Raw genomic sequence first — 15086 nt, forward strand, 5'->3', positions numbered from 1 at the left:
GTAGAGGGCACCTCCTTTCTCAGGTGGCCTGGCTAAGAGTCCCTGGACAGGCTGGTGAACAGAGCCCAGGCCTCTGGGCCTGCTCATCAGCACCACCCGGTTACAGTCAGGGCAGAAAGACCACAGGAGGATCCCAGAGGGACAAACCAAGGCCACAACAGTCACACATAGTAAGAGCAGGCTTTGCCCAGTGGTCACACCCTCCCCTAAACCCCATTTCACACACACACCCCCAGGCGCATTATGGGGTTCATGGCCCCTGAGCCACCCACGTCCTCCCGCCACCTCCCTCGCAGTCTCCTGTGGCTGGCCCTTCCCCAGGGCCGGCACGCCCTCCTTCCCTCCAGCTCACCGAGCGATCTCCCTTCCTTCCTTCCAGTACTTCCTCTTGGTTGTTCTCCTGAGGAGGAAAAGAAGGGGTGACTCTCCGCACCCTTGCAGCCTCACCTCATCATCCCTGCCCACTGCCTGGCCAGACCTGGTCACTCAAGGCCTCCTTCAGTGCCCTAGTCTCAGCTGCCTCAGTAGGTGAGTTACGTGACGGATCAGGGTAGAGGGACTTTCACAGAGTGCTCACTCTGTAGGCCCTGGATGGCAGGCAGGCAGGTAGGCAGTCCAGACAAGGGCAGTGATGACCCAAGCTGTGGAAATGAAGCACTGGGGGGTGGGGCGGCAGGCCGAAGCTGGAAGGAAGAGCCCTCCAGAAGAGGCAGAGGGCCGGAGTGTGGAGCTGCCAGAGCCCTGGAGGCTGGGGGAGAGGCCCTTACTCCCGTGGCGGAGGACCCCCCTGAGATCCTGGGCAGCTCCTGGAGTAATGAAGCCTCCCTGATCACCTGTCTGGAGAATGAGGGGTTTCGGGGGATGACCTATGGGGCTCCATGTGGTGATGGGGGAGCAGCGCCATCAGGAAGGGGAGGCCTTGGGACTGTAAAGGATTGAGGTCAGTGAGGGTGGGTGGGTGGAGCTGACGCAGGGGTTGGGCCCATGGGCTGAAGGCAGGATGTTGAAAGCTTACCGATCTCCTCGGTGGCCCCGTTTCAGGGGCCCAGGTTTCCTGTGTTGTTGCTTTGAATGCTGAGGTCCCATGGGCCAGGGATTGCCTCCTGGGAACAAAATCCCTGTCTCGGCAAAGAAAGAAACCCAGAAAGAAGGCAAAGGTGTTCTGGCCCCCATTGTGGCCAGAGGATGGAGCGGGTTTGAAGGATGGCCCCACTTCAGGCTGCACAGTAAGACCTGGAGCCTGTTGAAATTCCCTGTATTCGCCTCAGTACTGAAACCAGCACAAGCCCACTTGGGTGTCTCCCTTCATCACCGTGGCAACAGTCAGACTAACAACCACCATCACCCATTAATTAGGACATGGAAACGTCTTCTGGTCGCAGTCTCCCTCCCAAACCCTTCAGGACCAGACTGAATCCTCAAGGTCTCAGTGGCCATGCCACACAGGGACACTCAATTGCTGGTTTCCATGGCAATGGGGAGGCCAAGTCTCTCTGCATCTGTAGGTTACTATAGCAACCCTGGCAGAGCCAAGTGCACTGAGGACAAAGGCCCCATCTGGAGGAACCACAGAGGACACATTCACCACTGCCCTCTCTGTGGCCAGTTCTGTGCTAGGGCTCAGGTTGTGTGCTGGGAAGGGCACACATCGTGCCTTCTAGGGACTGATGGAAGATCTAGGATTTGCTCATCTGTGTCTTCAGCCTCTTGACCTCTTGCTTCACCTGAAATGCACCTGGGGTGTTCCCATCCACTCACAAGGCCTCATCTCCCACAACTCTTACATTGAGAACATCAAAGGCTGCATCGTGGACCCAGCCCTCTTCTAAACTCTACCTACCTGTTCTCTGGACCCTGCACCCCGGATGTCCCACAGCACCTCACATTGGGGTATGCAGTTTTGGACTTCCTGTGAGTCTGAACATTCACTCTATACATTCTGTCTCTGTGAGTGACATCACTTAGCCCCTTGAGGCACCATTGTAGCTTTCTGCTTTTCCCTGTCCACCTTCCTCAGCAATCCAGACAATCATCAAGCACTGCTGATGCCATCTACTGAGCATCTCTCAATTCTATGCACCTCACCTTCCCTGGAGCCACTTCTGAGCAAGAGCCTTCCTGTCTGTTGCCCAGATCTTGGCATCATGATGGGCATCTATGTCTAACTTGCTCCTCCCAAATCCATCCTGCAACTGACACCAGAGTGAGCTTCCTAAGATCATGTCCTCCCAGCCCACTTACACACTACAGAAGACCCCCACTGCCTCTGGACAGAATCTAAGCTGCTTTAGTCTGCCCAATGATCCTGCCAACTGTCCAGCCTTATCTACTACCAGGCACCGGCTTTAACTCCTAATGACAACATCACCTTCTGTCTCTCCATTTCCTCCCTCCAGCCCCACTACTTCCCCTCTGGGTCCATCCTCGGCCATGCTCTTATAAAAATTACACCCAGATTTTCAACGAGAACTTGGAACAATAATTAGGAATCTTCAGGATCTAATTTCAAATATCAGAAGGAAAAGTGATACCCAGATGCAAAGCTGGACACTGCTGACCCTACCCCAAATGGACCCTGGAAACCCAGACCCCTCATCTGCTAAGCGGACAGACTGTAAGTGGTCATGGAAGAAGAGTGCAAAAGTGAGCACATTCTGTTAACACTCATGGCCTCCAGAAAATACAAGAATCACGGACATCAGCTGAGAAGGGCGTCTCATCCTTCCCCTCCTGTAACACTGTTGGGAAAATTGGGAAAAACACTGTTGTAAAACTCCCAATATGGGGTCTTCCATTCTCTCTGCTTGGACACATGCCTCAAAGCTGCACAGCCAGTCTCAAGGGAGTCAGTGCAAGGGGCACATGCACAGACACCCTGCATGCCAGCACCTTCCAGGTGGGGAAGTGGACGAGTGCATGCACCTGCAACTGGAGACCTCATCCTCAATCTCCCAGAAACTCTCCTTCACGTGTCTTTTGTCTTGCTACAGGTGGAATGGGACCTTCCAGTCAGAGTAGAGGGACATCTCAAAGTCGATGCTCAGGCCAGCACTTTCTCGCGCACAACATCCTCCCTGGTTTCCTTCCTGCCAAAGCTCTCAGGTTTGGTCATAGGGTTAAACCAAGGAAAGTGGACCAGAAAAAAAAGTGAACTTATCAACTGTAGATGAAGCCAGCTTCTTCCAGGGAGGTCCATTCTTACCTTAAGGCTGGACCATGGGGCCCGTGCTACTGAGACTTATGCCATGACCCCCTGGAGGACAACTGAGGAATGATGCTCAAACAGAACCTCACAGCTGGATAAACCCCATCTCTCAAGGGTCATAGCTCCCTGAGGCAGGCAGCCCTTTTGAGGCTAAGCTGCTGGATGGTGATTATGAAACCTCTTCATACACGCTCTGAGCATCAGGGTGCTTGCTCTTGCCAGAGTGGTCCCTCCATCTCTGTAGTTGGCCATTGCTACTTCACCTAAAGCTCAAACACACCTCCCTTCGGTCCTAGTTCTGTCCTCCAGGACCCCACAGAACATGACTCTTCAGTCTGTCACAGTGCTTTGCATTAGTACACTGAATGGTGAATACAACCTTCTAAGAAGGGTGCTATTATTGATATTTCACAAAAGGGGAACCTAGAGCTCAGAGAGGGGAATTCACTTGCCTAGTAAGTGGCAGAGTGCATAGGAGGAATAGGAACCATGTATTCATATCTGCAGGAAAACAGAATGACTTACTACTGCCAGGCTAGATGACCAGCTGGTTCTGCACTACAGTGGGGACTCAGAAGGGAGATCACGGAGTGGAACAGGCAGGGCAGAGGTGCTTCTGATAGATGTCCCCTGAGACCCTCAGGCCTCCCACTGTGACAGGCATCTGAACACTGAGTGACCAGCTGGCCTAGGCCTGGATCTTGACATAACAGTGTCTCAAGTCCCAGATATAATTTGGCATCTTGGGCACCCCTTGAACACTGATCTTTCTGAAATGTCTGTTTACGTTTTAGGCTACTGGAGCACAGCCCGGGGAGGACAGGGAGAGGGTATTCTCTGGTGACAGGTGCACCCCCCGCTGACAGACCCTGCTCAGCAGAACAGAAGCCCTTCAGCGAATCAGACCCACCCTCTGCAGAAGGCTGGTTAGCAAGCATTCATGTCTACTTCAGCCTCTCACCTCCCTGTCACAAACAGATCACCACAGTTTTCCTCCAGCCTCATGCTGTCCTCTCCCTGGAGGAATGCGGGTACATGGAATGTTCTCCACCTCCATACATGTCCAGCGACGTTTTGGATCAGCGTGTCAGGGATACTGTCAGGCGTGCCTGCTTGCACTCATCCAGCCCTGGCTGGATGTGATTCTAGGAGCAGAGCAAGATCAGCATGTTCTGTCCTCCAGTTATCACAGCAGTTACCCTGGCAACCTGTAGGCCCTCCCCGAGGTGTCTGACAGCTGAAGCAGGGTCCAGTGGGATGGAATGGAGGATGGGCACCCTGGAAGGACAGCCCATGGAGGGTCCCTCTGGGTGTCCTGCTGCCCTGGGCACCTGCTAAGAGAGAAGCTGAGCCACCCAGCCTGAGGTAGTAGACAGTGAGAGCTGAAGGGAGCAGGAGATTAGGGCCCAGCGGGAAGTGAGAACAGTGGGGCCAGCGCCAGGGTGAGCTGAATGAAGCTCTTACCTGGGGCGCAGAATTTAAAGATTTGCCAAAAAACTCAGCAGCCAAGAGATTTAATACTTCCATCAAATCAAAGCAAAACTGTCCATGATAAACAAGACTGGAGTTAGGGTAAGCTAAGTGAGGCCAAGGCCTGCAAATCCAGTGTTGTATCTTGTTTTTATTAAAAGTTTGATTTTGTTGTGTATGTTTTGCATTCATTTTGATTTTTTAAAAAACACTATATTGAAATATCATTTATCTTAATCATTGAGCTTGTTCGAGATCCCTTGAATGTTGCACTTAAGGTCAATGCCTCTCTAGCCTCACCCTAGTCTCAGCCCTGGAGGGGAGGGACAGACTGAGTCAGGAGCAGGAACAAACACTGCCATTGAAAACGCATCATGCGACAAGGAGCCGGGAGACATGAGTTCCCGTCTGTCCCCTCCACAGATTCTTCTCAGTTCTGATAGAATCAGATTCGGATTTCACAAGACTGCAACATGCTGGGGAGCACAGGTGCCTAGCGTGCACATGGACCCCTCCACACGGGGTGATAGTGAGTCATAAGGTGGCACCCACCTCCTGCCCTCAGTCAGGTTGTCTGCTAAGGGGAGGAGATGGGAGAAGAAGGGGAGAGGGGAATGGAGGGGGTGGGCAGGGAAGAAGCTGGCAATTTTGCATGACTGGGAGCAGGAATGGCAGATGAGCTATAATTGCCTGAAGCTGAGAGAGGCTGTTGATAAATGTTACTAATAATCAACCTTCAGATCTGACACCCAGCTCAGGCTGGGATTACTGTTTTGAATGGAAATTGAACCCAAACCAATAATTACCCTGGTGAGCGATGCCAGTCTTACTCTGGAGTCTGTTTTTGGCAGGGAAGTGGTACCTGCATGTCAGTACCATCCCATGAGGTAGATGATCCAGCAAAGGACTCCCTCCTGGGCTCACAACAAGAGCACAGACTGGCCTGGACTCTGCCAACACAATGGGCCACAGTCAACAGGAATGCTCACCCTCTTCCTAGAACTCACAGTGGGTGAGGGGCCCCCACCCGTCATTGTCAGTCTTCAAGCAGAGTCCAGACCTCAGCCCCCACTGCCACTGTCCTTCCCCCTTGGGCTTCATGGAAGTCCCTTGTTGACATCATCCTGTGCTGTCAGAGCAGGTGCTTAGGGGGAGGGGTGGCTGTCCCCCAAACACAGGTGCAGTCCTCCAATCCTCTGTCTGGGATACTTGGATAGCCACACATTGCTGTTAGGCTGGGAGGCTCTTGGAATGGCCTGAGCTGGGGCCAGGTGAGAGGGATGAGGTCACAGTAGGCCCCAGAGCCCATCCTAGCCCTTGACTCTGGACCCTGATTGCTCCCAGACAAGGCCGGGTATGTCCCAAAATTCTACCTGGAAACAAACTCCATTCTCCCACCCTCCCTGTATCCCTGCAGTGCCTTTCATCCTGTCTAGAGAACTCCTAGAATGCTGGCAACAGCCAGAACCAGGCTGGAGGGGGAAAGGCTGCAAGGCTGCTCCTCTCTGTGAACCAATCCCTCTCCCCAGGATACATTGTGAGCTTGTCTCTTTATCCCTGGCTTCTCCTTCAGGCAGCTTGATACTAAAAATGCATTCACCAGACAAACTGTAGCGGGATGAATGGCGACAGCAGCACTCTGTACTCTTTACACATCACACCCCACCAAACACCTCTGCCAGCTCTGCCGTGCCAGGCGCTGGGCTGGAGCAGGTGGCCCCGAGGGGAGTAAGCCGGGCCCACTCTCAGGAGTGCCTGGCGGGGAGGAGTATAAGCAGGCAGGTAATCACACTGCAGGCAGTTCCTGAGGGCCCTTTCGGAAGGGGTCAATATGTCCAGAACTACAAAGTCTGAAGAAGTCCATGAGCTGCCTCAGGGGGCAGGCAGAGCTAATGAGGCCTGGCGGGATTCAGAGTGTGTGTGACCACCATCTTCAGGCTGAAACTGGGCCTGTGAAAGGCCAGCAAGTGTCAGAAACTCCCGGAGTTCTCAAATAGGGGCAGACACCTCGAGAGTGCCATCTTGTGGCGGCACAGCAGGAATGCAGCTCTGTCTTCAGGCCCCGGAGTTTCCTTCTGCTCCAGTCCAGGCCCTGAAATGGACCCCTGAACTCAGATGTACAAAAGGGAACCAAGGAAATGACTTTTGTTTTGTTTGCAAAGGCTTGGGGCTTGCAGGAAGTGGGGCACGATGGGCCCCAGGGTGTGGAAGCGGCAGCGAAGCGGGCAGGGAAGGGGCGGTGCCTCTGGAGCTCCCTGTCTCCCAGGATCCCCCCTAGAGCATATTGGCACCCTCTAATTATCTGTTCGGCAGTGTCTCCCCACCACTCTATCGGGACCTCAGTTCTGTCACCAGCCAACAGAGGGAGTGACACAAAGCCCATGCCCAGAACTGGCCTGCTTAGTCTTTCAGGTGACAAAACAGATTTGGGGGTCCAGAGCAGCTGTGCTCATCAGCAGTTAACTCACCTTGCTCCTGTAGCCTAGGGAGGGGCTCACTGACAACTTGGGGTCAGGCAAAGGTCCTCCCTCAGCCCTCGGCTGTCCTGTTAGATTCTGAAATTCTTGTTGCCCCAGTCATTTCCTCTTTTGCCAGAGAGAGGAAGAGTGACGAGATGTGAGGTGAATGGTCCCCAAAGAAATGTTCCCAGGTGTGGAGAGCCTGGCATGATCCAGATGTGCGGGAGATGCAAAGGGAAGAGGGAGGATAGATGCCCAGATGTGGAGGGAGAGGAAGAGAATGGACATGTGTAGGTTAAAGGGAAGTATACCCTGGGGGAATATCTCAGGCATCGGCAAATTTTTTCTTGAAGGGCCAGATCTGAGGCTGTAGTGTGAAAGCAGCCATAGACAACATTTAAACCAATAACTGTGTCTGTTTTCCAACAAACGGGCTTTAAAAACAGGCTGCTGGCCCACTTGCTATGGCTCACTGATCCAATCCAAACTTACTGCCCACAGGAGTGTCCGTCCATGCTGACCACAGAGACCACAGTGCAGTAATAATCTCATCCCAACCACTGCCAACAACTACCAGGTGCTCACCGGCTACCAGCCTACTTCACTGCTGCCTTGTAGGGCAATACTTGGTGGTGGTTGGGGGTTGGGGGTGGCACTTGTGGTGTCACAAGAATATAAGGGTCAGGACTGGAGTAGGAAAGCCCAGGGTGGGGAGAAGCTTGGCCACTGTGGACCCCCAATCTCACTCCTGCGCTCCGGGCCTTTCCCCAGGCACTCGGGGGCGGGGCACTCACCTGCAGTGTGAGGCTCTGCGCAGTCGCGGCTGCTCCCCTTCCTTACCCCAGGGGGTCTCTCTCTGTCCAGCTGCTGCCCCTCCAGCCCCTTCCCGAGCAGGAAACTCCCAGAGCTAGGCAGGGGGATGGGACAGAACTGGCCCAAGGACACGCCGCCAGACAGATGACACCCCGCGGAAGGCGAGGTGGCCCGAAGGGGGAGGGAGAGTAACCCAGCACCGGGACCCAGGGCCGAGCAGAGGCCAGACTGGAATCGACCCTTGCCCTGCGAGACTGGGCCCCGTGGCCCCCACGCCTTTCCGGGACACACCGTGGGCCTGCGCCAGCCTCCCTACCCCAGCTCCTGTCCCCTCGCAGGTGCGCCCACTGCCAGCAGATCGCGCATGGCCGGCTCGGGCTGGTCTCTGGGCTCTCCAGTTACACTAAAAGTGAAACCAAGGAAGATGGTATCGAGGCCGCGCGGGCTCATCCAACATTGATGCGGCCCCGGATTGCCCCACAGCCCCTCACCTCAGGGCAGACTGAGGTCCCCACTCTTAACTCCTGTGGGTTGGGCCTGGCAGGTAGGGAAGGGTCCTCTACCCCACCACAACTCACTGCCCAGGGTCACACAGGGTCTGTTCGGCTCAGTGACCTAAGCGGAGCTCTAGGCACAGGGGCTCCTGCTTAATCCTTGAGGGCTTTTAGGGCTTTTAGAGTTCACCAGTTTCCCAGAAACTGCCCAGGCAGGGTGCCTGTGAAAGCAGGCCTGTGGCCCCCACATTACATGTAATTTTGGGCCCAGGGAAGGGCCAGTGTACCCATCCTCCTTTCACTTCCCAATCCTACCTCTTGACCCCACCAAATGCACGGCAAAAGAGAGGATCCTCCCAGTCCCCAGCCCGTTCACACAGTCAATTCCACCGTACACACCTGCTAACACCAAAGCACACACAACTGGGACACATCTACACGGCTGCCCTTGGTGGCAGGCACACCCCTGTGCACACACCCCACCCAGATACACTCTTACTGATGCACACACTCAGATGCACACACACAAGCCTTCCGTCAGAGGAGCCCAACCCGTCATTGCCTCCGTTCTCTGAACACTTGGTGATGGAGAGGACGGAATAACACCCAAAATGTCAGACTGTGGAGAGAGGGGCCGGTGTCAGGACACAGTGTCCTTTTGGGACACTGTGATGTTCCTGGCATGGTATTTAGTTGGTCTGCAGTGCCTAAGGGGGAACGGAGGCAGAGCCAGGCTGGGATTGAATCTTTGTAGAGGAACGTGACCTTGCAAAGAGATAATCCTAGGCTGCTGTTATCCTGGTGCCAGCCCTCCCTGACTCCAAAGCCTCCCCAGATCCGGGGACCGCTTCCCCCTGACCTCAGCTCTGCGCTCCTCCTTCTGACAGTAGGGTCCCATCTGCTGGCGCAATTCTCCACCATTGTTCACCTGCAGAAATCTGTCTCTCCCCAGGGCAACAGCATGGACAGGCTGTTCCCCAAGGCCTGCTGACTGCTGAACCCCACTCCCCAACATACACACATATCTAGGGTTGTCTTTGTTCATATTCGGATCAGAAGACCAGGACACCTGCCCAAGGATGCAGAGGAACACACACCTGAGCCCGGAGATCTAACTGCTGCACCTTCAGGCCAACCTACATGGCCTAGGATAGACAGCAAAGGTGTGAATCTCCCCCAAGCATACGCTGGGCCAGAATCTCCCAGCTGAGACTCAGGATCAGGATTTTCCAGAGTGAAGGCAGTAAGTATCAACAGATACCTATGAGCCCCTACTTGGCAACTGTTCTCCAGACTGTAGGTTAGAGCTTCCTTCCACCTTTGGCCACAGATACAGTGTCCCTGCCCAAGGTCTTTTTGCATTTGTTGGACTGCATCAAGTGACCCTATCTGGAAAACCACAGTGCCTGATGACATCAAACTTCAGTGTGGGCAAGTCCCAAGGGATCTGAGAAGTCCATGCCCCACCTCCATAACTGACCCCCTCTCCACCACCAATCACTCTGAGCCCCAGTTACACCAGCTGGATGGGAAACAGACCACCCCTACTCACTGCCCTCTAATGCCATTCCTCATTGACCCTCTGTACACTGCCCCCATTTGCCCCATCCAGTCCAGCTGTCTTGGTCCTGTACTGCTATAAATCCATCAAAAGAGAAGTAGCTGCACTTAAAAAGCTCTAGAACAAAGCAGAGCCTCTAGCCCCCTGCCTCTGGTGGCCACCCAACTCCTCTGGCCAGCAACCCCTAAGCTGGCACTGCCATGGCCAGGACCTCCAATCCCAGCTGCCAGCTGTCCTGTTCCCATCCCTCCACCCTGGCCTTTCTAATCACAGAACACACACGGAGGCCATAGGTCATATACTCAAGGAATGTCAGAACTAGAGAGTGCTCAGTCAGGCTGGGTGTGGTGGCTAACGCCTATAATCCCAGCACTTTGGGAGGCCGAGGTGGGCAGATCACCTGAGGTCAGGAGTTTGAGACCAGCCTGACCAAACTGGTGAAAACTCATCTCTACTAAAAATACAAAAATTAGCCAGGTGTGGTGGCACGTACCTGTAAACCTAAGTACGTGGGAGGCTGGGGCAGGAGAATCACTTGAACTGGGGAGGCGGAGGTTGCAGTGAGCCGAGATTGCGCCATTGCACTCCAGCCTGGGTGACAGAGCGAGACTCCATCTCAAAACAAACAACGAGAGTGCTCAGTCAACCAGTCCGGTCCCTTCCGCTTCAGGGAACACAGGCTCAGGAATCCAAGTGACTTGCCCAGAGGCAGATGAGCACTAAGGGGGGAACCAGAAACAAATCCTAAACTCCTGACTCTTTTCACAGTGCTCTTTTTAAGACATCTTCCTGTTTCATAAAACCACTTGTATAGCCAGTGACAGCATCACCTCCTTATCTCACAATAAGTTACTTGTGAGTCTTAATGCCACAGTGCTCAGCCTGGCTGCTCCAGGCCTGGTCTGCTCTGCCACTCCCAATCTCTGCCAGCTTCTCTGCTGATTCTCAGCACCAGGGACTGGAGTTAGCTGGGCTCATGTCCCTATGTGTCTCTCTGTGGTGATCCCTCAACCCTGTCTCTAAAAGAAGAAAAAAAGCAGTAGCCCTCTTAGCCCTCAAAAAAAAAGAAAAAAGAAAAAGAAAAAAAAAAAAAGGCTGAGTATGGTGGCTCATAAATGACCTGTAATCCCAGCACTTTGGGAGGCCGAGGTGGGCTAATCACCTGAGGTCAGGAGTCCGAGACCAGCCTGGCCAACCTGGGGAAACCCTGTCTCTAATAAAAATACAAAACAATAGCCAGGCGTTGTGGTGGGCACCTGTAATCCCAGCTACTCGGGAGGCTGAGGCAGGAGAATTGCTTGAACCCAAGAGGCAAAGGTTACAGCAGTGAGTCGAGGTCGCGCCACTGCACTCCAGCCTGGGAGACAGAGCGAGACTGTCTCAAAAAAAAAAAAAAAAAAAAAAAAAAGGAAAAGGACCTGAGGGCCCAAACTTTAAAAGTGGAAGAAGCACATATTTTGTTAAGTTCTCCCGGAAAGGTAAAGTAAGCCTTAGTACAAAAGGCTATTTTTACAATAAGAATTTGGCTACTTCTTCAACTCAACAGAAACCTAACTGTGCATAGAATATCACCAGCTACTGTATGCTTTGTTTGGGAACCAGGCGCCAGAAGAAAGCCACCAGAAGATATGTTGTAGAGGAGAACAGTGTGGGCCAGAGTCTACCTTTGGTCAGAGATATAGTGTAAAACAAGAGTCAAAAGTCCAGAAATAAACCCATACATTTATGGCTAGTTAATTTTGGGGTTTGTTTGTTGTTGTTGTTGTTGCTGTTTTCTTGAGACAAGGTCTTGGTCTGTTGCCCAGGCTGGAATGCAGTGGTGTGATCACAGCTCACTGCAACCTCGACCTCCTGGGTTCAAGTGATCTTCTCACCTCAGCCTCCCAAGTAGCTGGTACTATAGGCAAGTGCCACAACACCTAGCTAATTAAAAAATAAATTTTGTAGAGATGGGGTCTTACTATGTTGTCCAGGCTGGTCTCAAACTCCTAGACTCAAGCAATCCTCCTACCTGAGCCTCCCAAAGTGCTAGGATTACAGGTATGAGCCACTGTGCCTGACTCATCAATTGATTTTTGACCAGGATACCAAGTTCATTCAGTGAGAGAAAAAGTAGAAACAAATAGTGCTGAGACAACTGGATTTTCTTTCATGCAAAAGAATGAAATTGGACCACAACTCATACCATATGCAGAAACCAACTCAAAATGTATCACTGACATAGATATAAGCTCTAAAACTACAAAACACTGAAGAAAACAGGTAGATCTTCATGGCCCTGGATTTGGCAATGGAATCTTAGATATGACACTAAAAGCGTAACCAAAAGAAAAAAATCAAATTGGACTTCATCAAAATTAAAACTTGTGCTTCAAAGGACCTTACCAAGAAAGTGAGAAGACAACAATGGGGAAAAATATTTGCAAATCATATATCCGAAAAGAATTTAATATTGAGAATATGTAAGGAACTCCTACAACTCAACAACAAAAAGACAAACAACCAAATTAAAAATGACAAGAACTTACACATTTCTCTAAGATGTAAATGGACAAATAAGCACAAGAAATAATACTAATCATTTGTCATTGAGGAAATGCAAATCAAAACCATGATAAGATGCCACTTCCTAGACTATACTAGGATGACTATAATAATAATTATAATAACAACCCGGAAATTAACAGGTTATTGTTGAGAAGGTGAAGAAATGGGAACCCTTGTACATTGCTGGTGGAAATGTAAAATGGTGCAGTCTTTGTAGGAAACAGTTTCACGGTTTCTCAAAAAGCTAAAGATAGAATTATCATTACCAAACAGCAATTCTACTCCTAGGTCTATACTAGCCAAAAGAATCGAAGACAGACTCAAATAAATATGTGCACACCAATGTTCATTGGAGCATTTTCACGATAGCCAAAAGGTAGAAACAATCCAAGTGTCCATCAACAGATGAATGTATAAACAAAATGCTGGCTGTGCACAGTGGCTCATGCCTGTAATCCCAGCACTTGGGGAGGCTGAGATGCGTGGATCACTTGAGGTCAGGAGTTCAAGACCAGCCTGGCCAACATGGTAAAACCCAATCTCTACTAAAAATACAAAAATTAGTTGGGTGTGGTGGCAGGTGCTTGTAATCCCACATACTCAGGAGGCTGAGACAGGAAAATTGCTTGAACCCAGGAGACAGAAGCTGTGGTAAGCTGAGATAGTGCCACTTCACCCTGGGTGACTCCATCTCAAAAATAAATAAATAAAAATTAAATTAAAAAAATTTAAAACATAAACAGAATGCAGTTTATGCATACAATGGAATTATTCAGCCAAAAATTATATGTTACAACATGAATGAATCTTGAAAACATTATGCTAAGCAAAATAAGCCAGACACAAAAGGAAAAATACTATATGATTTCATTATATGAAACATCTAAAATAGGCAATTTATAGAGACAGAAAGTAGATTAGAGGTTACCAGGGGCCAGGATAGGGATGAATAGGTAGAGAGTTTCAGTTTAGGATAATAAAAAGACTCTGAAAATAGATTGTTGTGATGGTTGCACAATACTGTGAATGTAATTGATGCCACGGACTTGTACACTTAGAAATCATTGAAATAGCTCATTTTATGTTACACACATTTTACCACAATTAAAAATCCCGATACATGCTATACACTAGGAATGAAAAATCAGAAACTGAATTTTATAAACCCATTTATAATTCCATTGAAAAATATGCAGAATTTAGGGATACATCTTATAAAAGAGATGAAAGACCTATACATTGAAAACTACAAATATGACTGAGAGAAATTAAGATGATCTAAATAAACAGATATATATATATACACACCATGTTCATGAATTGGAAGGCCCAATGTTACTAAGATGTAACCCTCCCCAAATTGATCTATAAAGTCAACAAAATCCCAATCAAAGTTCCAGCAGCTTTTTGGGGAGATGGGGGGTAGAACTTGAAAAACTTATTGTTAAATTAATGTGAAATTGAAAAGGCCCTATAATAGTCAAAACAACTTTGTAAAAGAAAGACAAGGTTGAAAGTTCTAAACTGCCAGATTTCAATACTTATAAGTATTTTTTGTTATTGGCATTAATAAAGACACGTAGATTAAGATAACAGAATAGAGAGTATAAACTTACAAACAATAATCAACTGATTTTCCATAAAGGTACAAAGGCAATTTAGCAGAAAAAAGAAAGTCTTTTTCAATGCATGCTGCTGGAACAATTGGATATCCATTTTTTTTAATGAATCTCATACCATATGCAAAAAGTTAAAATGTAGCAAAGATCTAAATTTAAAATGTAAAATTAGAAAATTCCTAGGAGGCCGGGCGCGGTGGCTCAAGCCTGTAATCCCAGCACTTTGGGAGGCTGAGATGGGCGGATCACGAGGTCAGGAGATCGAGACCATCCTGGCTAACACGGTGAAACCCCGTCTCTACTAAAAACTACAAAAAAAAAATTAGCCGGGTGAGGTGGCGGGCGCCTGTAGTCCCAGCTACTCAGGAGGCTGAGGCAGGAGAATGGCGTGAACCCGGGTGGCGGAGCTTGCAGTGAGCTGAGATCCGGCCACTGCACTCCAGCCCGGGTGACAGAGCGAGACTCTGTCTCAAAAAAAAAAAAAAAAAAAAAGAAAATTCCTAGGAAAACCTTTGTCACCTCAAAGCAGGCAATGATTTCTTAGATACAACATCAGAAGAACAATCTATAAAAAATTGATAAACTGGATTTCATCAAAAGCAAAAACTTCTACTTTTGAAAATGAAAAGAAAGCCACAGACTTAGAGAAAATATTGCAAGTCATATGTCTGATAAAGGAGATATGTCCACAGTACACAAAGAATTCTCAAAACTCAAAAAGGAAACAACCCAACTTTAAGATGGGGAAATATTTTAACTGAAACTTCTCCAAAGAAGAGATATGGATGGCAAATAAGCACATGAAAAGATGCTCGACATCATTAGTCATCAAGGAAATGCAAAATGAAACCACAAAGGCATACCACTGCATGCCTGTTAGAATGCTAAAATGAAAAAGACTGGCTGTGCCAACTGTCA

At 49.8% G+C, this 15086-nt stretch overlaps 1 protein-coding gene across 4 annotated transcripts in view; it reads right to left on the minus strand.

Moving 5' to 3' along the window:
- The window catches only part of TUB (TUB bipartite transcription factor), an 87801-nt gene that overhangs the window by 65635 nt on the left and 7080 nt on the right, over positions 1 to 15086 (minus strand). For 2 of the 4 annotated variants that reach the window (XM_028833729.2, XM_028833726.2), the window contains exons 1-2: positions 1016 to 1264; positions 353 to 400 (exon numbers count right to left, since the gene is read on the minus strand). The exons of the other annotated variants lie outside the window; for them this stretch is intronic. In XM_028833729.2, the coding sequence (XP_028689562.2) occupies positions 353 to 400; positions 1016 to 1173 (206 nt within the window). In that variant the 5' untranslated portion in view covers positions 1174 to 1264. Of the gene's footprint in view, positions 1 to 352; positions 401 to 1015; positions 1265 to 15086 lie in introns of those variants that run through there. 4 annotated transcript variants of the gene reach the window in all.

The sequence above is a fragment of the Macaca mulatta genome, chromosome 14, assembly GCF_049350105.2.
Source record: "Macaca mulatta isolate MMU2019108-1 chromosome 14, T2T-MMU8v2.0, whole genome shotgun sequence".
Taxonomy (NCBI): Eukaryota; Metazoa; Chordata; class Mammalia; order Primates; family Cercopithecidae; genus Macaca; species Macaca mulatta.